The 24,718-nt window shown below is 39.3% G+C and overlaps 1 protein-coding gene across 2 annotated transcripts; it reads right to left on the bottom strand.

Annotated features, from left to right (window-relative positions):
- Positions 1-1,177: 1,177 nt before the first annotated feature.
- LOC118215807 (cytoplasmic dynein 1 light intermediate chain 2-like) lies at positions 1,178-19,211 on the bottom strand. 2 transcript variants are annotated; one of them, XM_035396821.1, is made up of 14 exons: positions 19,134-19,211; positions 18,902-19,003; positions 18,141-18,214; positions 15,203-15,319; positions 14,284-14,514; positions 9,181-9,347; positions 6,895-6,988; positions 6,560-6,695; positions 6,071-6,182; positions 5,902-5,961; positions 5,097-5,138; positions 4,215-4,314; positions 3,627-3,749; positions 1,178-3,047 (listed from the first exon to the last, which is right to left on the bottom strand). In XM_035396821.1, the coding sequence occupies exons 2-14, from the start codon at positions 18,994-18,996 to the stop codon at positions 3,031-3,033; spliced, it is 1,368 nt and encodes a 455-aa protein (XP_035252712.1). In that variant the 5' UTR covers positions 18,997-19,003; positions 19,134-19,211; the 3' UTR covers positions 1,178-3,030. The 2 variants fall into 2 exon arrangements, with proteins under 2 accessions (XP_035252712.1, XP_035252711.1); XM_035396820.1 differs by having other exon boundaries at positions 1,178-3,052; positions 19,134-19,210.
- Between the last annotated feature and the right edge of the window lie 5,507 nt (positions 19,212-24,718).

The following is a 24,718-nucleotide window of genomic DNA, read 5'->3' on the forward strand; positions in this document are numbered from 1 at the left end:
TCAGCCATAGTGCACATGAGCCTGTTCCATATTCCTGTTATGAACATACTGCCACAGTGGTGAACCCTATTCTGTTGAAAATCTCTGTGTGATGCAGTTTTAAGCGATAAACATCAGAGGTAATATTCAAATCAAAAACATTTTTATAATAACTTAAAGCTTTAATGGTAAATAAAAAATGATCAATACAGTATGAATTAATATAAGCAATACGGTGTCCATGTGTGTTGGTATAAACACAAATTTACACACACCCATGAATGTATATATGCTTCAGAAAAGACATCTGCAGTGTTTTCTCAAGATATTTCATTTTTAGATAATGAACTGGTTCCAAAAATTGTGGTTCCAACTTAATAGATGTTATGATCAGCAACACTGGTAAGCATAAGTGTCAGAATCATAGGTCCAGTTGTTTTTTTGTCCCTTTTTGGTACAGCTGACCAGTTCATGCCATAGAAAGCACTTTTCACAACTCATGTTCTGGAGGTATCTCTTCAAAAAAATAAAAATAAAAAAATACCACGTCCTGCCAGATAGAGTAAATGCACCATTTCAGTAACTACCATACATTCTGAAATGATACACTTAAGGAACAGGCTAGTATTTTTACACCTTTACACCTCAGAACAGAAAGGATGCTCTCCTACACAGAATATAGTGATTCTGCATCTTTGGTACCAGGTTCTAATTCTCAGCATTTTCATTTTAGCTATTTATTTTAATAGCACTTGGCTGCTCTATTGTCATATTCAATGATGGCATCATTAAAAATGCAGGATAGGGGCTGCTGGGTGGCTCTATCAGTTAAGGTGAATTGAATCTGGACAGTGCTGACTACAGACAGTGGTCGGTAGTTCTATTGAGCGGCGTGCAATTGGTGATTAGGGAACGGGATGGTTCAGTTGGTTAGAAGTCCGTGTTTCATCAATATCCAGCAACACACGCTGGTCAATCAAGTGCCCATGGACTACATGTTAAAGCCACATAAAAAAGCGCTTCCTGTCTTCCTCTTCTTCCACTCTGTGAACATAGCTGTAGTCTGCGATGGGGTTAGCACATGAACACGACAGCGGTTGCAAATAATTCAACATGCCAAATTAGGGTGGGAGCTGGATATGTGTACAATCACGTCAAGGGCGCACACATAAATTAATTAGTGTAATTTATGGAAGAATAACCTAAAAAAACATTTTATTTGTTCAATATCAAAATACAGTCTTCAAGTTTTGACACTGCATACCCTTTCAACAAAATTGGCAACCTAAGAGCAATTTTAGCTACAAAGGATAATTAAAATTAAAATGCATTTTAAAGTAACATTTGCCTACATGCTGTAGTCTGGGGCAATGCAGAGATCTAAATAACCAGTTCTGATGATGGGAGATCGAGTGACAAAAGGAGAAGCAAAGAAGAATCACAGCATCTGTCTTCTAAAGCAGATCAAATCATTACCAAAACCAGCAATCTACACATAAAAACACTTTCCCCTTATGGGACACAGTTCTGCTTTAAGTGCATAATTTAGATAGAGTATGAGGAATGTTTAATATCAACTGCCACACGGTATTCCATTTTTAAAAATGGAGAGCTAAAAGCAGTTTTATATAATTTCTGTAACATTTCATCCATGCAATGCATACGATTATTCAAATTAAACCATAAAAGCAACTTTCGATTGGCCACTAATGAGATTAACTGAGATCCACTGTGTGCTCAAAAGGGGCAAATCTCTTCTAATGTTAAGAGAGCTTTTTAAAATGTGCAGTTAAACAACCATTTAAGGTAACTCAACCATTTTTTTTAAAAAGAAGGCATGCGTCTGATTGCTCAATTGAACAATTTAATCTTGGCCACAGCAGTAAGGAAAATTTCTTCATAAAAATAATCAAAGACCCACAGAATTGTAATACAAAATATTTAAATAATATAAATTCTTTTTTTAACAGAACTCAGAAAAAAATCTTTTACCATTTTGTACTACAGTGCATTTCTTGTTCTGGAGATAAGCAGCTGTACTCTGATACACACAGTACACCACGTCAGGCACTTGGAGATATGGTAGGTCTCACCTGCTTACATACCTGTAGCCAAAAGAGTAGCCTTAATGCAGCCTTAACTTGACAAAATCAGATGATGCTTTATTTTTTTAAGAAATATTTTTTCATAATTTTGTTAAAATAAATGCGTTCTATACAGAACAACCAAAGTTCATAATGCATTTTACTAGCATTTACAGAATCCTTTTTTTTTTGCCAATGTCTTACACACAGCGTTTCTTATATTCCATGAGCCAATTAATTTCCTTGTCACATTAGTGTCATGACGTCAGTGGAGTTTAACATTAGTCAAGTAGCAAGACACCTTTTCATTTAAAGCATTTTAGTGAGAAAATGTAAAAAATAAAAAGGCTGGATTTATATATAAATACAACAGTATCATGATATATCTACCTTTTTACACACTACATATTTCTGCAAGTACTTTTGTTTGCGCCAAATATATTTGTTTCAGGTTTCATTTCATTCGCAGCAGCTGCGATTTTGCTTTACTTCCACAGGATCCATAAAAAACCCCACAGCACTTCTCTGGTCCGCAGGATGCAGGAAGAAGGCAGAAATGCTTCCCAAGCTAAACTGGAGCTCTTAGAGGTGGAGACTGGGCTGCCTTCCAGGGAGTGTACAGGCCTTGCATAATCAGCCATGCCTTCCAAATCACCAGGTCGTGCCTTTTCTTCCCCCCCAGCGTCCTCCTCACCGTCCCATCACAACCATAGCAAAAATATACCTGCTGGCGTGTCTCCACATCAGACAGAACTATGGTCTGCGACTGACAGACATGCATTGGGAATTTGGTCACATATCTTTCTTACATGTGTGAGTGAGTGCGAGCATTTTTTTTTTTTAAATGGTGTTTAAAATGGATGCTGCTGCGGGGTGTGTTCATGCCTCACTCTCCGTCGACGATGTGCTGTTGGCCGTTACCGTGGAGTCTGATTTGCGAGTCATTCGGTCCAACTCCGCTTGGACGTCAGTCAAAACCGGCTTCTGCCCTTAAAAAGAATACAAACAAATAAAAAGTAATTTCCTGTAGCTTCTGTGGGGGTCAAAGACCTCCCTGATCCTCTCCTCTCCTGTTACCATCCAACATGCAATTCCCATGCTTAAGCACAAGCAGAATACAGCCAAATGAATGATACTTGCATCCACAGACATGACACTGAAACAGCATGCAGTTGGTCCTAGTTATGTGTGACTATCACTGTTTGCAGAAATGGATGGGGCCTATTCTGTGCAGACAATGACTATGTGAGGTCTTCATTATGTTCAAGCTGTAATGTCGGACTGAAAGAGAGGAGAAACAGACAAGGAAATGTAAGCCCTGAATTATTAGGGGCCCACTTGAGGCAGGGCCAGTAATGGAGTGAAAATAGTTCACCAGCTGGTCTATGCAAACTCATTAATTCTCAGACTGGAGGACTGGAGCACTTGCCTTGCAGACCAGTCGAGCATGCTCACCAGGCCCTGGGTTTGAACCTTCAGCCAAGAGTGCGGTCCAAAGACTACTACAGAAAGCGGTTAGTACAACGCAGGGGCCTCGAAGAGCAAGCCTGGCTGGGCTCATACCTGCTTTTTTGGATGAGCCTTGTACCCCTGCTCCTCCAGAATTAGGACTCCCCGGGGACCCCGTCTTTTTACTCAACAGGCTGTTAAAGAAGTTGGCCAAGACCCCCTCGTTTGCCGCAGCCCCTGAAAGACAAATGCGAGGACACCTCAAGTTCAGGAATACAAAATCATGAAAGGTGGTTTTGTACAAAAGATTTAAATTTCATCTATTGTCCATTACCGAGACACTGCTTCATGAACTGATTTATGCTAACTAGGGTGGGGATTGCAGCTGTTACTGAAAGTTGCGTATTAGGGCGTATCACCGGACAGCAGCCAGCCAGCACACTAAGTTCAAAAACAAGGAACATGTCAATATTTTTTAACAATCTAGGACAACGGAAGCATGAAGGAACCCAAAGAGTGGTAGAGCATATACATCAATAAAACAACTGATTCCAAAGTGTGAGACTCCTTTGAGCTGGGGTCAGTCACACAGTCCACATGAGCCCAGTTAAATTCAAAGCATGTGACACTATATTGCGGTCTCTTCATTCTCCCAAGTCCCCGCTTATTTACACACTCAGGAAAGAGCAGAGGAGAGACTACCTTTCAAGTTGGGGTCTGGTTTTTTGACAGCAGTCATGGGCGAAACGCTGGCGACATTGGAAGGTCGAGGAGATCCAGATGTGGTTCGGGCAGGAGACTCCTAGAATGCAAACAGAAAGCGCTTTACCACACAGTACACCTTTCACCTTTCAAAAAGATAACGCGGCCATGATGCCATCATCAATTCTACTGCTTTCAACGCTGACATCACTGGAATTAATCACTGCATGTTTTCAGAGAGGCATACACCAGTAAAATAATTACAGCACAATAATCACAGTAAAATTCACTGAGGCCCAAAAGCACATGTATGTATTAATGACATTAAGGAGAGCGTAGTGACATAAGCTGTTTAGTGGTCCAACTGCACAGTCGCTGAAACAATTATTGAAACAGTTGATGTAAACTTTGAGCTGATGTCACACATTCTCTTTTAAGGTATTGAAGGGTTAACAGGAGTTGCATAATTATTACATTTTATTATACAGGTTATACAAAATGATATGTTGTTCCATTCAACATTCCTTGATACACTCTACACAATAAGGGAGTGAAACAGTAATACAAATCTTCCAGCTCCTACAGGCCTTGAGCAAAAGGCATAAAAAGAGTGTGCAGCTCGACGGTGGGAAATGTAGTTTTACTTTTTTAGTAATGCAGGGGTCTGCTCAGTCTCTCTGGAGGGGGTATAAAGGATAGCTGTGAATAATGCTTTTACATTATCAGCAAGCATGATCTTTATGCAGAAAAAAGACTCATAATTAGATCTAGTGTGAAGTTGTAATATGGAGGAAATCCTGACTGGATTTCCTCCATATTACAATCAAGGGTGGAATTTCCTTTTCAACCCAACAATATGAAGGTGTATTCGGTTATACTTACTGTGGCTCTAGTGGGCGTGGCCGGCTGCTTGGATAACAACGACTACGAGAGAATGTGTTAAAAGGAAACATTAGGACCCAGTAGCACATAATTATCATGACCAATGTGATCAAAACATTGCCTTCTAAGGCAAAGCACTCATAACCTCATTTTTTGTGAGAAATGTATATGCTCACAGCTGGGCTAACCACGCCTACAGTTCACAAAAGACTACACAGGAAGCGAGAGAAAGGACTTCCTAAAAAAAAAATAACTGAAAGCATAAAACCAGATGTTGTGCTTACAGTGATAATTCCATGTCATCATTAATTCTGATTGCCATACCCATCTAAAACTCAAATGTTCACAGTGAATTCTTACTGAAACCAAGCAAGCGTTTCAGCAGCATCATCTCAGACCTCTAATTGGCTAGCTCTAATAGTAAAGGTCAGAAACATAAGAGATTACCAACCACACATGCTAAAAAGGCCCAAGGCCAGAAAGCCCATGTGGCCTGATAAAAGGGTTTTTCCCAGAATAAGAACTCCAGCGGGACCTGTCTTCTCACCTGGCAGCTTTATGTAAACAGGCTAGAAATCCTGACAGAATAAAGCTAATAAGGGTGCAAACGGCTCCACTTTATCCCATCCAATCTTCACAGGATGAGAACGAGAACTCCCCATTGTTCTTGGATTCATTTATAATGCTACAAAAACACTGTTGTTTGTTTGATGGGAATTTTATTAGGTTGTTGTGAATGGCTTCTACTTTAAATCAGTCTGCCCGTGTCCAAAAATACAGAGATTTTATAAGACTCTTCTCTTACCTGTTGCTTCATGAGGAAAACCTGCTCATCCTCCGCACTCACTTCCTTATCATGAACCAGCTGTGTTTACAGAGAAAGGGACGGAGAGAGAAAAGATCTTGTTAGAATCTACATGTAGCAAGGTAGCAATGTAAAAAATCATCTTTTACATACCAACAACACCCCTTACCTTTCGTACAGGAGGCTTCAAGATAAAGTCTTCAAAAGGATCCTCTGCTTTAACCGATAGGAAATTTTCGTGCAAGATTGCTATTTTCTTCTCGTTGTCCCAACCAGACGGGCTATAGGAGAATGGAGTATAAATGTACAATATGCAATCAGCACATAAATTTTAATATCTGCAGAGCACACACAGAAAACTACAGCAGGGAGGTTTATCATCTCACAAGCTTGAAATTGGTTACGTTCGGAGCTAAAAGACAAAGCCCTCATGCCTGCATTGGCACAATTTGTTAACACTGACTTAAAAAGAAACGTGCAAAGTGTGTCTGTCTTGCCAAACTGTTTGCAAAGGAATAAACTAGAACTTGCATTTCATTGTGCCAGTCCAGTTCATATCCAATGTAGAATTCACAGCCTGACTATGGTCTGGATTCAGTCAATATTTGTCCTCAACAAATACAGATTTCCAAGAATGGATGTCCAGGCGACTACTTACATGAAAACAGCATCTTTCTCCACCACTAAGGCAGGTGAGGTGAGCTGGAAGCCGTACATTTTGTGCAGTATGTATTTATACATGAGGTCCAGGTTTTTCTCCTCTTTAACAGAGGTGTAAATCAAGGCAGCTCCATCTGTAGGGTGGGATTAAGGGAAATGAAGGCACAGGGGTCCATGTGCGCCTACGCAACTCACCGTGGCTGCCAATGAGGAGGATGCAGGTGCAGATGTGGTAGGGCTATAATGCGTCTTATTTTTTACCCATTACAGCCCTACCATGGCTGCCTCTACATCTCCCTCTGAGCCTCTGGCACGCAGGGAGAAGAAGGATACACTGTAAGCCAAAGCGTCGGATGTGGGATTGGATGAAGTCAAAGTGTTCCTCTTTGTAGTCCTGCTCCTTCTCCAAAGTACTGACCGCGTCACACTGGCAAAAGAGGAACAAGAAAGAAGAGCCTCTATAACAGAGACCAACTCAAACTCAAACTCACAGTCAACATCCATTTTCTCTGTTGGGTTTACAAATACCAGGTTTTAATTGCCAAAGCATATACACATAGCCATGCACAAATCAATGCCTTGCAATAGCATAATACATGGAGAACAGCACATAGATTATACCTCATAATCAACAGTGGTAAACTAATAAACTACAACATTAGTGACATAACTTAACTTGATAGAAATCTGAAAAAAGATGATACAAATAAGACAAACTGATCTTAGTGAGGTCACTCCTACCAGGAAGAAGCAGTGAAACCTGAACAGCACCACCCCGTCACACAGAAGCACACTTCCACACAATCACCACAAGGTGGGACCCTTGACAACACAGGGCATGCACCTGAGCAGGCCCTGCATGAATCAGGGAAGGCCAGACCCTTCCGTTAAGGGACAAAACCACAATAGCACATGACACCATAATAATCGCAATCATCAAATACTGTAAAGGCCTTTATGATCACAAAACGCATGAAAGAGAAATGCAACCTATTAATAATCTATTATTTCAGATATAAGTATCACAGTACAGTGTTCCGTTGGGTCAGATGTAGTTTTTTATTTATTTATTTTTTAATTGCTGTCCATCTGTATCTGAACTATTTTTTTCTAATTTGGGTTTGTCCGTAAGTTAAAGGATGTGATGATGGGCATGCTCTTTGCAGTCAGCATACAGACATCCATTTGCTAATTTAAATCCCATTTACTTAAAGGTATCCTCCCGAATAATACAACCACTATACAATCTGCACATGTCTGAGGCATTATTCTGCTAATGTGTAAGTGGTCCCTCTCATCCAGTCCATCAATGTGCAACTCAGAGAAAGCAAAATCAATTAAAATACAAGCATGATGCGAGAGCCATTTCTGCCCAATCATATGTAAGGATCACATACGCTAACAACAACAGTTTACAGGGAAAATGCACTTCAAAACTACCAAAGCCCACAGAGCCTGAACAGAACACATTTTTCGCTTGCATTACGTTCACATTTTTAGGCATTTTGCAAATGCTCTTATCTAGAGTGACTAACAGAGCTTATATTCTGTAGATCCATTTATACAGAGAGAAAATTTTGTTCTCCAGATTCAATATTTTTAACCAATTATATTACAATTTAAGTTCTCAACTTTCAAGGTTCTAGGTTCTGTGGATTACAAACTCCAGTTTCAGTGACAAGCAATTTATGTAGGCACAGCAACCATAAATAAGTTGCATGAACTCATATAGCGCTGTTCAGCTAACAATATAAATCTGTGGTTTTGTGAACAAAAAAGTTTGGAGAACTATCCTGCTAGTAGAGCGTACAATTGCAGTGCAGCGTCCACCTGAGAATCAGTGCTACATCCTGAGGGGCAAACCCAGGTCACTAAGCATTACTCTATGGTGTCGCCCTTTGAGATGTACCACTCGCACACAGACTGATGCAGGTAAAGGATTTCACTCAGACAAAGCAGGGAGTGGGAAGCATAACTGGCTGTGCAGCAGGAGAATGCGCTGGACCCCGGTCACACATTATGTGAGGTGCTGATGCTGTTTTCTGTGACTGCGCTGTGGCCGTGTGAAGAAGGGCTCAGGACCGCGCGATAATGAGCGGCATTCATGGCTTCTGAGTGCTGCCTCGCGGGCACAGCACAAGGCCAGGCATGATCAGGCAGCGAGCGTGAACAGGCTCACTGTGTCCACCCTGACCTTAGGCACGCCTCCTGCCATCACAAGACCCAGCGCTGGAAGGCAGGCAAGAGGTCTGTGTGCCTGTGTCCCAGAGTACAAAATTACCGCGATCTGCACCAACCACAAGGACAGCGCCATGGAAAAGCATTTGCCCCCTTCCTGATTTCCTCTATTACTGCATATGTCACAATGGTTTCAGACCTTTCAGGTGATATGGGTGCTGGATAACCTTTTTCATTAAACAACTGAAATAATCATTTTTTAAAATATGCTTTGTGTGTACTCAGTTTCCTTTTGTCTAATATTCCATCTTGTTTAAAGATCTGAAACTATTCAGGGTGACATATGCAGTAACAGAGGAAATGAGGAACGGGGCTAACCTTTTTTCACAGTCTGACACTGTTAGAGAAGAGCAGGCTGAGGAGGCAGGAGGCTCTGCTCACCTTGGTGCACACTATTAGCACGGGGATGCCCAGGTTGTGTGTGAGCACGTTTTCCCCCAGTGGCAGCAGCACGCCCTCGTCCTCTGCCCCGCCGGCGGGTACCCGTCTCTGCGGAGAGGCTGGGGTCGCCTCCTCCGGCTCGGTGTACTCCTGGAAGCTCGTCACCACTGGGGAGCAGGGAGGGAGAACCATTAATATTACACAGCCAGGTGTTCAATGTTAGTCTTCTATTTGCCCCAGGTAAATAGAACACCGTTTCCCTAGGATGTGCTGTCAAATAAATATAACCACGTTTTAAGGAGATTACACAGACAATTTGCATCAAAAAATGTCAAGAAGCCAATGTACAGCACTGGTAAAAATATATATGAATATATAAATAAATACTATCTTATTGTAAAGCCCTGACAGATAAACAGTGCTATAGTTCTTATGGCAGCACTGAGACAAGCATGCAAATGATTACAGCCCTAAATTCAATGGTGGAAGCTGCAAAGCAATAATGGTAAATGATTAATGGCTCAAATTTACAAAAAAGTGATTTTGACATTAATATGTATAGGTTATGTAACACCAAGCAGGCGGCACATTTTTAGACATTCTTGACGAACGCCAGCGCTTTGTGGATCAAGATCAAAGAATGTCCAAGCTGGCCTGTGAACAAAAATGTCTGCAGATAATTAAGTTAAACTGATCCTCTTACAGCACCTGCATAGTTGTATACTCACTTTTCCAGATTTCAGACAAAAAAAAAGAGGCCAGGTGCTTTTGTGAGACGTGCAATGTAATGGGATCTGAGAGCTCAAAACTGACAGCCTGGCTTACTTAAATCATTATGCTCTTTGAAAACATGTTTGTCAAAACGAGAGGGCCTTTCTAAATCAGACCAAAGGGAGAAGTGAAAATGTAAACATGCCTTTCCAGCTAGTGTAGTCTCAGACGGTCATGAATTTGGCTTCAGTTACTTACTTTGCACAGCAAGCCAATTACAAGAAAGTACATGTGATTAATTTACCGATTATACAGATTTATTTGAAGAAAAATTTATTAAAAAAATAAAAATAAAAAGGCAGTCGTGTGCAAGTGCACAGGCAAACTCTGTGCCAAAGGTCAGGCCCAAAGGAGGCTGGAGGTGAGGGCAGTGAACCAGGCAGCCCTCCTGGCTCATTGTTTCAGCATAAACGGACCCTTCAATAGAGCAAGACATCAGTTCCATGCAGCTGGTACAGTCAAACCATCTATCTAGTGCAAACACAACACATCCCAAATGGCCCAAAGCCCGGTGGGGAATTTTGTCTAGCAGTTACTGGATAAGAAGAAAGGACATAAATACAGTGGTAGAGAGGTTCCACATGGCACAGTCATAGTTCCCACAGCAATTTAGAATGCTGAACTTCCTCAGAAATCTGAAGAATGTCAAATCTATGGGGAGGAAGAGGGCTGCTCCAGCCTTTTGTCTGTGGGATCCCTGTGTATTGTACACTGTGTGAGCATGTACAGGGAGAGGAAAAGGTGTGCTGCATTAATCTGCACTGACTGAAGCCACATGGGGTGGCCAATCCCTGTAAAACTAGCATTAGCTGATTCTGGGGCATTATGACCTCGACTGGGGACATAGAAAACGATGAATCCTTTATGCCGTGCTGCAGTAAATGCTTTGCCATGTTCAACATACTACCTTGCATGGAATTGCTTTTGTGCAGTGGTTACATTTTGCTGTACTTACTGGTACTTTTTATGAAACCTGGCCACACTTTTGAGAATTTTCTCCAGTCCGCCGTACTAAAATACTCTCTAGACTCGCTGTACTACTCCAGCTGCCCTAGTACTATATACTAGGCTGGACAGGCGTGTTGATGTATAGCATATTACATAACCAGCGACGCAGATGTAAGCGCAGCAGGTCCTGGCAGTTGATTCAAATTCTTTGCATTTCACTCATCGTGAATGCCACTGAAAATACATTTTCAGGATTCGATAAGCAGAACTGAAACGCACAACACACACAGAGGAAAACCCAGCATTTCTATAGATAAAAGTAAGGCATTTACAAGCAAATCAACCCATATTACTCAATTTTCCTAATCAGGTCCAGCTAGCTTTTGCTACTCAGTTTTGTGATGTGAAACTGAAAGAATAGAAGTAACAATGCGTCCAACTAACAGAACTGCAACAACAGTCATCACACTGTATCATAGGCGAGGTTGGGGCACCACAGTTGCATTCCTTGAGCAAATCACTTAACCTGAATAGCTTACACATGCAGTTACACAACTTGTATTCTTTCAAAGTCAATTTAGGCAAATCACTCTGGATAAGACCATCTGCTAAAAGCTTAACAGGAAAGTTAAAGGAAAACATTCTCCTCCCACGTTCGTCCAGTAAGAGCGAGGCCTGCCTCGCTGTAGACCTGTCTCAGTAGGCATTTCAGCAGCATGAGAAAGCCCTGCCCACTGTGCAACTCCTCCTCCCTGCAATTCCTCAGGAATACCATGATGCAATGGCCTGCAAGACTGACTGGGTACTGTCTCATCGCTCCTGCATGCAGTGACGTCACCTCTGGACCCCTGCCCCACCCCGCCTTCTTCCCAGCCAGATGAGAACTGTGAGCCACTGTTTGGAGCCTCTCAATAACGAAGATTAGCAGCATTGCTCATCATCAAATTTGGCCACTGTGTTTGAATGTCTATGTTTTCAACAGCATGAGCCAACATTAGCCAGCAAGAGCAGTTTCATTAAACACTAGGACTGAGTATTGCCTGATGCCGCACGATACAATTCTCAGTAGTGATAGGAATATCCATCAGCAGCAGTTACACTTTCCTGAAGATTTTCATAGAGCAGTTACAATGCGTTCTGATGGAGAGATGGATTACATTAATTACCCATTCCGGGGTTTCAAACAGGATTCCAAATGTCATTAAAAGCCAAAGCACTAGGCTACATGATGCGCCTCTTTGCAGTACCATAGCAATTTTTTGCTCTTAGCCTCTGGTTAGCCACCCCTGCTCATCATCTGACCTACCCTTCCCTGCCCTAACTGCTTTCCCACATAACAGTCATGCGTCACTACTTCTGCAAATGTACCACTCCATGGCTCCCTGCAACTGATTCAGCTTAAGAACAATAATGCCCAAGTACATCAAGCCAACTCATACATGGAGTGAAATAACTAGTTACTTACAATATACTCAAAAACAGCCTTGCGTCAGAGCTTTGACTCTTCAGTGTTTAAATAAAAGCATCTGTTGTGATTTGGTAGGCTGTCTTCAACCGTTTGAACACATAGGCTACTTCTCTGGAGGAACAAATTCAGAGCTTCTGTAAGCAGTACAGTCAGACTCCCTTTTATATAGGCTAAAGCATTGCAGGCTTATATTTTGTAAGCATTCAAATTCAGAGCACAAAAGCCCGATTCACAAGACACAGTTATTTTCTAAATTAATCTGAGGAACAATAAGGCATTTACTGCAAGAGACAACGTTTGACTGCGCTCATCTATACTATTATCAGTATCTGGATTCCGTATGGCTGATAATGGTTAGAAGGCGCCTCACACTGCATAGCACTATGGATCACAGCACACTATGGTAATGTGTGATAGTTGTTCCCTCTGCATGCCATTTCCAAGCCCACTCAAACCAAATGAAAGAATGTGCACTGAGTGAAATCTTTTATGACGGGGAAGGTCAACTGAAAATTCAGTTCTCATTTCTAGTGACAACCTGGGGAATCAGAGGCAGTAGTGCACAGAAGTGATTACATAACCAATAGTATTGCATAATATGATTTATGCAGCCAGATGTAGAATAGAGCCCGTTTCCTGTGAGAATTTGACTAGGATACCAGGATGATCTAAAAACGCCCTGGGATCTCAGAGATCATGTTAATGCAGGATTCCGCATTTTTAACAATGTACATATATATATATTATTATTATGAATATACATTGTTAAAAATGCAGAATATAAATAAATAAATAAATAAATAAATAAATAAATAAATAAATAAATAAATAAAATGTGTATTCTTCAAGCCCACCATGGCAATGTTACTATAATGTAGTCATATAAATTTTAAAAAATAATAATAAAAATAAAAAAAACATCTGGTTACAAAAATTGTTAGCCTTTGGAAGCTGATGATTTTCTGCCAATGAGAGGGCATAACGTAGGATGCTATAAAGTAGGAAACTTGATGGTATGCGTTTAAGCTTGCTGGTGTTGGTTTTTCCCTAAACTTTGGTGTGTAGACTACATCTCAGCTGCCAAATTTTAATTCAGTTATTTCCTCTTAATTAGGGCTAATACGTTGTGCCTGTCACAAGCAGATGCACATTTTGTAGGGTGCAGCATTGTTGGTGCAGCATTATTTGTAGCTTATCTCATTCTGCTACTGTTACAAGTGTCATAATAAAATTATGAATGACAAATACATATCTAGCTATTATAGCGATTTGGCATATTATGGCAAAAAAACTATTTATCAGAATGCAAGTGAATCAGTGTAAAACACAGATTTTTAAATGTCCCGTGTTCCAAAGGCGCAGCATTTCATGGGCTAGCGCGACTACTGGATCTTTTATGATCACAGTAAGCCAGGACCTCAGGTTATGGTCTCAGCCTGTCTCTGCACTAGGGCACTTTTTCCAAGAGTCCATTACATAACCATCAATACTTCACCAAAAATCTTCAATTGCTGTGGAGACCCCTGACAAGTCAAGTGCAAGACAAACATACTAAGACATCCCAGATCCAACCATTTAGCTGTACATAGCATAAACCTCTACATACACCTAAATTTAGGCAGGCAAAGACAGTTTTCAAAGCTGTCTATTTCAGAGGGGAATTAATATTTCACTGGAAAATTCAACCATGAGGTCAGCAACAGTCCATCTGGTGACCTATACCCAAGGACCAAATATATTTAAAAAAATAATAATACATTTTTTTACAAACTGACAACTGGACCAGACCGAGCCCTAAGTCATAGGTCTTGGTCATGTCATCAGTCAAATATAACCTTATCCAACAAAAGTGAGTGTGGATTTTAAGTCAGCATGGATTCCTTGGGTTGGCACTAAATTATTTCACATGAACTCACTTGTCTGCTCCATCTCCTTCATTTCCTCGGGTGGAATCTTCAGCTTGTCAATGTGGTCTCGGAGGACGCTGGCCCACTTCTGCAAGGTCTCCATGATGGACCACGGCCGGGACATGTCCACAACGAACACAGCCAGTGTGTCCCGCAACATCTCTGCTGTGACCGCAAATTTCAGCAGTCCTTTGTGGTAAAGGTCTCCATCCAAGATCCACACATTACAGCGTGTCAGGTCTGGAAAGACAGTACAGTGCATAGCCAGATTCAGGCCTACATAAACATCAGGTTTATCAGGTGCTGAAGTTGCAGGCAACAGCTGTGGACTGGTGATTTAAATACCCACTAACGCACTAAACAATGGTCTAGATTTTCAATACTCCAGTAAATACGCACCACTGTAAAACCATCTTTGAATATATCAAAGATCAATACAATGTAGAAACTATTTAGTTAAGAGCTTAATCTTTTTCTTTTGTTTTTTTTGCAAGGAAACAGCCATCTATGATGGTTTCCCCCAGGTATGAATAGTGGTGGTGCTGTGCCTCTGATGAAATCATACACACCGCTGCAAAGAAAAATCTATGAAACTTCAGACTTTATCTCCATGATCTTATGTTAAACCATTAAATAAATGTGTGCTGTTTACCAAAATTAACATTATGTAGTCATGTTTTCACCAGGTCAAGTGTAGGCTACACCATGTGAAAACCATGGATCGCCACGTCATGCCACAGCCACTTGAGGCACTTCCCCCCTCTACTAACTGTTTTCCTAAGGGAAACCCTGTCTATTGATACATTATATTTATTTTTAACAAGTGCAAAAAAAAAATAAAGTCACACTGTTGCTTTTTTTCATTTTAAACACAAAGCATGGTTGTTGGACCACTTTTGAAATGAGGCAGGCAAAAGCCTCAGCTTACCATCTCGGTCTTCATCATGGACACTCAAGTACAGATATTCCAGTCCTCTCCCTTTCTTATTATGCTCTGCTCCTTGAAGTTTTGCCATAATTGTTGTCTTTCCTGAGCCATCTTCTCCTGAAGGATCAGAATACAACAAATAGTGGGTTTTCTACAAAAAAGGGACCTTCTTTTGATTTCACATTTTAAAGACACTTCAAATCCCCACAGTTGGGACTGAAGCTTTGTGTCTGGGAAGTCAAGTTTAGTTTTAGCCCGCTTAAATGACAATAACAAAATCAAGTTTGACACCATTTAGTTCATTCAACTAATTTATCCCATATAGGGTAAACGTCCCTATTAAGCCCACCAAATCCGCTTTTCAGACATTTTTAATGTATACTGCCCCAATTTAAGTGAGAACATTTTAGTTAAAATGAAAGTCTAATCTCTCATTTGAAGTGTCAATAATTCATTTATACCAATTTCTAATGTTTTTATTGTTTAATTTGTCAAAATATGTCAAAAGTCTGGCATGGGCTTAATGGGTACCTAATGTACCCTTTAAGCCCATGGGTGTTCCAAATAAGCCCACTTCATGATTTGTTGATAAATAAATAAATATTTAAAAAATCTTAACAATACAAACTTGTTCTATTCAAATCTGTAATCTCTTACCTCTCAATAGCTATTTTCATTTAGTCTCCACTCCTATCCTATGGCCTGTAAATGGCATTTGAAATAGGCATGACCAGCCTTTCTGCTGTGTTGTCAACACAGAAAAAGCTAAACTTACAACATGTCTTCTTTGGAATGTAGCCAAAAAACTATTTACGAACAAAATCAAAACTATAGTGGAAATTACTCTTCAATACTTCATCTTTCAATATGTGTTGTCATTTTGTCTGTATCTCTATCCTATGGTGTGCTGTTGGCATTTGAAATTGGCCAAAATTTCTGGTCCAGTCAGCTGGTTGAAAGTGCAGGTGTTTTTATGAAGATTTCTGAAGACCGACTGACTGAACGAAAAACAATTTCAGGTTCAATATTAATGTTCTAAGGATAGTAAATAAGTCAATTTCAGGATTTACAATTAAACAATAACTTTTCAAATGTTAATCACATTTAGGATAGTAGTTTGAAAACATTGTAAAAACACATTTTAAAACCATTCAGTTCATTGTGGAGTAACATTAAAACATACAGTTCATTATGAGGAGACATCAGTCATAACATATTGAAGCTCATGTATCATTAGCCTATAACTTAAACAAAATAAACAAGAAAGATGTCAACATTTCTGCAATTTCTACTTTCTCCTAGACTAAACGTAGGCCTATGCTCTTTGAGGTGATTGTATCGTTTTAGTAAGGCTATCATTTGCTCCATGCTCCATCTTAGTAGTGTAACATAACATAGGTTATAGGGTGGTCTAAGCTTTATTTTATTTGTTTGTTTCAATCTTTTGCCCACGTTGTGGTTGTCTTTGTCTTACGCTAACAAGTCGTTCATGGCTTTCATCTTGTTTTTGTTGATTTTCAACGACCTCATGATTGCGCAAATAGAATGGTCCAGGTCCCTACAGCCCTGCTTTGCAGAGGATGAACTTGCGCTTCTATCATGTGTGGGCATGAACTGTAGTTCTTTTGTGTTTTAGTCATCTTAAACTAAAACTCATCTGAAAAGTAAAGATTAAAAAATTATTGCTAATGTTAAGATAGAACACAGGCCTATCCAGAATGAATTGACCTATGCAATATCACTGATATTTAAATGTGGGTATTAATTATCTGAATTATGGAGCTGATTCATCAGGTGAGGTCAAAATTAGGGAGGAAAATGGTTCAACGGTCAAAAGGGAGAAAATCCCCATTGAAACACAGTAAAGTGGGCTTAATGGGAACAGGTGGGCTTAAAGGGAACATCAGTGAATTTATGATTAAAAGACAGAATATTTTATTCTACTCACATGACATTAAAAAACAACTATATGAAATAAATCTATATATGGTGCACTAACATAATATGAAAAGTATAAATTGATCATGTAGAGAAGTAATTAGCTATACTCATTTACATCCACCTCACTCAGTGTGATTTTTTTGCTAGAGTCCCCTTTAAGCCCACCAGGTAAAAATGTTGATTAAAAAATAAATAAAAATAAACATACACATTCATTGTCTATTTAACAGTATAATAATATAAACTGCATACAAAAATATAAACTATACATGCGTATCATGCTTTATGTCATTGCAATGAACCATACTATGTAGCTACTGTATTGATGCAGCATGTGGTCTGTTTGCTAGCGTGCTAAAACTCATATTTTGATTTCAAAAGACACAATATTTCTAATTCAGGTAATATTCTAACATATGTCTCATTCAAAACACTAATCACTTAAATTTTGATAACAAGTGAGTACTTTCCAAAAACAAGAGTAGAAATATACTAAAAATGTTATTTTCTGAGGGTACCAAAATCACCTAAGTTTTTTTGCAACTTCTTCTGGGATCAGCAGGCACATGCCACACATGTGCTTCGATAACTCAATATCGATAAATGTGATTGACTTACAATAAAAAGTGTCATTTACGTAACAAGCAGCTTCATTTGAAAAAACATCACACAGCAAAAAATGATGATGTAGTTTTTTTAAATTTGACTCAGAAGTTGCAAGTGGGCTTATATGGTACGTGGGCTTAATAGGGACGTTTACCCTATCCATTCGGTATATCCATGTTGCATTAGCTACTATTGATAGCTATGTAGAGGTGTTGATCTTGACTATGGCATCTATCAAATGTTAAGCTTATTAACATGTATACAAAAATAAGTTAAATTAAAGTTAAATTAAGTAAAATATTTATGTAAATGTACAGAAGTGTACATAGAAACATTTAAGCAAATTCTTAATCATCTTAATTGAAGTAATCTACTGGAGACTTACACTTACCTAAAACCAAAATATTTTTTCCAGAAGGTAATTTGGAACTGGACCTAGTTGATACTTCGCTGAGAATTGATGACCTGGGGAGGGGTCACAGAAAACGTTACCTCGCAATAAAGCAATATAAGACATCAAATTATATTTAACCGTACAGCCCCTTACTTCAGATTTCAAGCTCAAATACTCTAAGTTGGCAGCGGACTGCAGATGTCAATACTCCGACGAGCAAGTTCAAAGAAATGGACTGGACAGCGCAAAGTTTGCCAAAACAACAATAAATATGTATAACGTTAGTTGCAGAATATGGAAGTCATCTGAACATCCCACGGTCTTAAATGGCAAATCGCTGTTTAATGTCCTGACATGCAATCGTGCAGCGCTTATTTTCATGGCTGGTATCGTAAACTGGTTAGCTAACTCGCTAAGTTAGCTAGCTAAACATAAATATCAATCTAGAACACTTGCGAACGAGCCAGACTGAAAGCAAATTACCCGGCTCATTTTCACACCCCGTAAATCACCAGATAAATCAGTCCGTTATCCAAATGTGTTTAAAACTTTACGAGTTGTATGCAGTCAGGTACATAAACTACCAAGCAACCGGTGGAAGCGCTTTGTCTGCTAACCACTAGCGAGCGCTAGCGGTATTTTGAAGATATCCCGGCCGGTAGTTAGGATGCATAAGAGATAGCAGGAATATTCAAACGACCAAAAAGAAGTCTTGGACACTAATACAGGGAAATCATGCTGTGATTTCTTGGACTTGCCATAAGTTCTGTCCTTCTTCGTCTGCATTGCAGTTTTCTAGGGTGTCGCCAGCCCCGGCTGCGCCCAGCAGCTTCTTCTCCAGCACGGGAGCCATCTTGTTTCTGCAGCCACAAAAAGAGGCATCACTTGGGAGTCTAAGGACCCTGGCGTCATTTACATCTGTACTAGACCCCTCCCTCCAGCCTAGAGCATGTGGAATACGATCGATATTTTTGTGTTTATTTGTCTTACCTTGAAAATGCATCAAGATCATTTTACGTTGATTTTTAAAAATATACTATTGTCAGGCAGTTAATCAGGCAGCTGAGCGCGCCGTTTTTCGAAGAATGATGTCATTATGCATGGGCCCTATGCATGGGCCAGGGCCGACCACTGGGCGCGCAGTCAGAAAAACCCGAACCACATGGAGTGAGCCACCCTGGCTCTGGAACAATGATGACACCTAGCGTTACAATCAAATATTCAGATATTGAAAATGACATTCTTCACTTGATCGACTCATTAGATCTTAGATCAAGTAAAGTGAAGACAATTCCAGACTCTTCCAATCTCCAAAGGTGCTGTGCTTAAATCAACTATGGACTTCCCTAAGCAGTTCTTATAACTCTTACAAAGAATGAGAATATAACTTATGTAAGATAAATGACTCTTACAAAGCAGTGGACGGCTATAAGAATAAACTGTCAGAAACATCCTTAAAAAATGGAAGACCAAGAAAACCATTGATAGAACTACTCATAGATTGGTCAGGTATGGAAAGCAAAACCAAAATATTACTGCAAAGGTGCTGCAAGAAAGGTTTTGGGTGACACCAGAGTAGTAGCGCACCAGTCCAGAGCAGTTACACAAAAATAATATGCATGGAAAAGTTGTCCAATGTAAATATTTCCTGCAATGTCATCACAACAGTCAATTCCTGACATATGCAGCACAGCACTTAGATTATCCACAAACGTTTTGGAACAAAGTGCTGTGGACTGATAAGATAAAATTGACCTCTTTGGCCACATTCACCAAAAATGCATTTGGAGATAAGCAGGGGAAGCATTTGAAGAAAAGAACGCCTTGCTAACTGTCAAGCATGGGGATGGATCTTTTATGCTTTGGGAATGCGTGGTAGCTAGTGGCACAGGAAATATTGTGCGGGTGGAAGGAAGAAGGTAACTTAATATCAACAAGCAATCTGAAGTGGAAAAAAGGTTGGATATTTCAACAAGATGATGATCCAACACACATTGCACTTACGATGAATATATTGACTACTGCAAGATTTGTTCCCAAAATTCTAAGCTGATTTCAGGGAAGAAAAATTAAACACAAACACACGTGACTCCCTTAGACAGTTTTAAGAGTACTGTACCATTTCACAACTTCTCTTCACTTGAAGAAAAGAGATTTAGCACTAACATTAGCAGAAGCATTCATCAAATTTAGAAAAATATGGCATTTTCGACTCGGTAGGGAAGGGCCATCTTTCTCTGGCTGGCTCAGGGTTTAGGTTTTTTTGGATTATGAGGGATGAACTTGTTGATTGCTACAGACTGAAATAGGTAACTCCTACTTTTCGTCATAAGTCTGGTGGGCCACACTTAAGTGATTCCTGTTCTTTGCCATCCCAAAACTCTGCCTTGTTAAGAGCTGCTCCTCCTCCTCTCTGTAAACTCATGTGAACCACCAGTCATATAAAACACAGTTTCTCTTGTTGGTGTTGAAATGTTTTCGTAAATGGTTAGTCCATTTTACACTCCTTAATGTTAATTATGTTCATTTAAAAGGCTGGTTTTGATTTCTCTCAACAAAGTGGCCATGAATGGAGGTAAGCCATTGTACAATTAGGTCTGTACAAAATGTAGATGGGTTTATATAATTGTAAAAGCTGATGAACTTTGGAATGTGTTTTTCACCAGTCTTGCTGACCAATATAGATCACAACATTCCAACTGTCAAAACAAAGCAGAAAGTAAACAGGGAAGCAAGGCCGTGCAGTGAAAACATTCCCAACATTTTCAGTATTCCTATGAAACTAGTTTGACTTAGCATTGGTTAGGTCAGAGAAATGTTCACTGTGTGAACTAGACTTAATGTGTTCATGGCTACAAATAACAGTAAAAAAATTAGTATTGTGCCTTATCAGACTTGTGCTGTGTCGTTGTTCCAATTACCTTTCATATGCACTTATTGTATGTCGCTTTGGATAAAAATGTCTGCCAAATTAATGTCATGTAATACAAACTATACAGCCAGTTTCTCCTTGTGCAGGCACTGCCCAGTTTCTTCATTCATATCACGTCTAGCAAAGAATCACTAGTCAACTAGTCATGTACATTAGTTTCATAAGTATAAATGTTTCAAATTTATTACGAATTCAATTGCTGATTCATTATTCAAAGGCCTCATGTCAAGTTGAATGTATTCTCAGTCCCCTATTTCATTCTATTTATTTTGTACAATATAGGTTTTCCAAAGTGTCTATTTAAATTTAAAATTAATCTCTTTCATATCCTTTCATATCTCATTCTCTGTTAAAGAGTCTTTTTTGGAAGCATCTATTGTGTTATGAAAAGCCCAGACAGGTTCTTGCTTTCAACACATCCTCATGTATACCAAAACATGAGCTAAAGAACCACATTCAGAGTGACATTGGTTGATATTTGTGTTCATATATGGTCATTCTTTCGTGATTTTGATTGATTACCCTTGTTGTACCCATGCTATTGTTAATCACTATTTGTGGCACACAGCTGTTTTTTCCATCATGAAACTGGAGTGATTTCAGAGGTTTATCTGAACTAGCAGAGTAGAATCTAACCCCCATCTTAATAAAGTCCTTGAATACACAATAAGTATTTTCCTGCTATTTTCTGACAGTCAATACAGTACACATTGAATCTGGCCACACTGGAGAAATTATACAGATGTTACACCACAGAAATCATTGCCAAGCACCTTACCATACATCAGTGTAACTAATTCTGGATATATGAGTAAGTTAAAATGTATACAGCTGAAATTTTTAAAGGTAAAATAAAAATTAATCAATCCTCAAAGGGACAGGATTTAAACTGCTCTAAAAGGATCTAAAATCTATATCAATCCACTTGCATATCAGAAATAATTGATCAATGCAAATACTTGAATAGCCTACTTTTATTGTTATCAAAGCTGAATGGACACTGTAACCATTTTTATAATTAGAGAAAAAAGGATAAAAATGCTAATTTAAAACAATGGACAAGAGAAAAAAGGACGCTTCTGCTTGAATGGAGATCATGATTAGTGCTGGGATTACTGACAGACACGTTGCCACACCTGCCCCTAAGAGTTTGGGGAGGAGAGGGAAAGACAGCTGAGGTATCCGCCCCTCTGCCCCTCATACAACAATTCCCCAAAGATCCTCCATATGGCCTTGGGTTGCTATGGCTACAGACTTAAGATGGATGGCAGGCGTTCTCTGGGGAGCTCTAGCATGCCAAAACTCTGAGTCACACAAACAAGCATGAAACTTAACCGGCCAGCACTCAGCCTGTCTGTGGATCCCCACTGGAAGGAAAAACCAAACAATTACAAATATGAGTACAGGAAAGGGAAAAGACATCACTGCCTGACAGTGTCAGCTATGCTGAAACCTGCTACCCTGCAGCACAAGGTCAACTCTCAGATGTAATGTATACACCAAGCCAAATGTAGAACAGGCACTGTGCTTGTGGTAGCATACTGGAAATCTCCAGTATGCAGCCCTATTAAGTTGCATAATATACTTAATGCTTAAAGGGAAATTAGCACATCTGGGTATTTCGTAGATTCATAAAGCCACAGCTTTCAAATATTGTCCTGCTCATTGCCATAAATGTAATGTGACTTGTAAGCTGACATGAGTAAATACTTCAGTTGGATCTCCACCTCTGTTTAGTCCGCTCATGTTCTAACTACCATGCATATGTCCCTTGCTGCTGTGTAAGAGGTGATTGGTTGACTCTCCATATCTGTTTCAGACAGTAGGTCTTATTTAATTAAGGTACAATGTATGAAAAGGCCTTTTACAATTTTAAGATCTGCAGTTTCCATTTGGGAGCTTTTCATCTTAAAAATTCTGATCTATGTTATAATTTATTTATTCATGTATTTCTATATTTGTTGCAGAATCTGTTTAGGAAGAAATATGGAGAACGTCTTTTTATGTTAGCCATCGTTTTAAACACTGTCATGGTAAACTTGTTTTATTCACCATTGCATTCAAAAGGGAGTGTAACTACCTCAAATTGACACTAGGGGCCACTCAACTCAAAGAAAACATCATACATCACTCATATTACGTGTTAGAAGTATATTTCACTGAGCTTTTAAAATACCTATAGTGTAGTTGAAGATTTCCGTTGAAGGCACAGTGAGTAAGCCATAAAACCGTGTGATTCGAAAAATTCGGCTTGTAGCCAGGAATAATCAACCAATCTAATTTAACTTGATTTAAGCTTGTTCATATAAATAGTTACTCAAATTGTGCACAACAACAATAATTAATATGTGACTATAGGCAATAAATGGGAAAATATGTAAACACAACAATATTACATGGCTACCTTGAAGTGGTATAGCTGATGCCTTATGTCTGTGAAGGCGAGAGTAGTGTGGTAATGTAGTAGGTCTAACTGGAGAAAAACATGATGCTAAACTTCTTCAAATCCTTGATTTTTAATTTCTTTTAATTTTTATTTATTTTTTTATTTGTTTATTTATTTTTTTTGAAAATCATGTGAGGATGGCTTGTGCCGCAACTAAATGTATTATAATGTTAAATGTATTGTGATACTAATGTTCGTGTAATCATGTCAGCATGATTACACTCATCAGTGCAGAGAAACATGCACCACAGTGTCATATATTGATAGCATTTCATACCAAACTAACACCAGAAGGAACAGAACATGGTTTTGTGTGTTCCATGCAAAGAACCATTTGAATGATAACAAAAAATCCAAACCCTGCCACTGTGATGCTTTTTGTTCAGTGATGTGTCTTCCCAGCTGTGTATTGAAAAATAATGAAGAAGTTAATTTCCTCACCAGCAATAGGGAAGTCAAGTAATCATCACACCATATACCTTTGGTTTTACAGGTGCATAAAGACAGCCACAGGTGTGTAAATAAATTACTTTAATCTTTATTTTGTGGAAGTATACGATACTTGTTAAATAAACCTGAGACTAAATTATCAGAATTCCAGTTCTGGTGTCCTGAATTTGGACACTTTGACACACTCAACCAAAAGACCAATTTTTGTCTGTAAATGTATAAAGGTCAGTAGATTGAATTACGATTTCAATATGCCTCACAACTCTCAATGTCATAAAGACAACAAATAAGTGGTGGCGTTGAGGGGGGCGGGGGGGTTATTACGATGACCACCTATTGTAGCCTACTACCTAAACTACTAAGAACAGGAAGGATCATGGTTCGTGTGGAAATCAAAAGGTTTGACCACGGAGCTTTATCGTATGTCGTGATGTTCCTTAATTTCCTCACGGTGAAAGTTACATCAAATTACCACGAAATTATGAAAAACCTATTTTCACGTGCTTACACTATATCACATTTATTTAGGCGATGTAGCCTACATTGCTTTGTAGACTGGTGGAACAATAATGTGAAGGGGGGTAGGGTAGATTATGTAACGATCCCTTGCAGTGAATTTTTAAGTTCGAAAATTCTTTATGGTCCATTCAAAATTTTTTATGCTCAAAAATGTTGGAGAGTTGTGTTATCAACCATGTCACGATTAGTGGCGAAAATGTTAACGACTTTGTTAACTTTTAAGTTGAA

This window comes from Anguilla anguilla, chromosome 16, assembly GCF_013347855.1.
Source record: "Anguilla anguilla isolate fAngAng1 chromosome 16, fAngAng1.pri, whole genome shotgun sequence".
In the NCBI taxonomy this organism is placed as follows: Eukaryota; Metazoa; Chordata; class Actinopteri; order Anguilliformes; family Anguillidae; genus Anguilla; species Anguilla anguilla.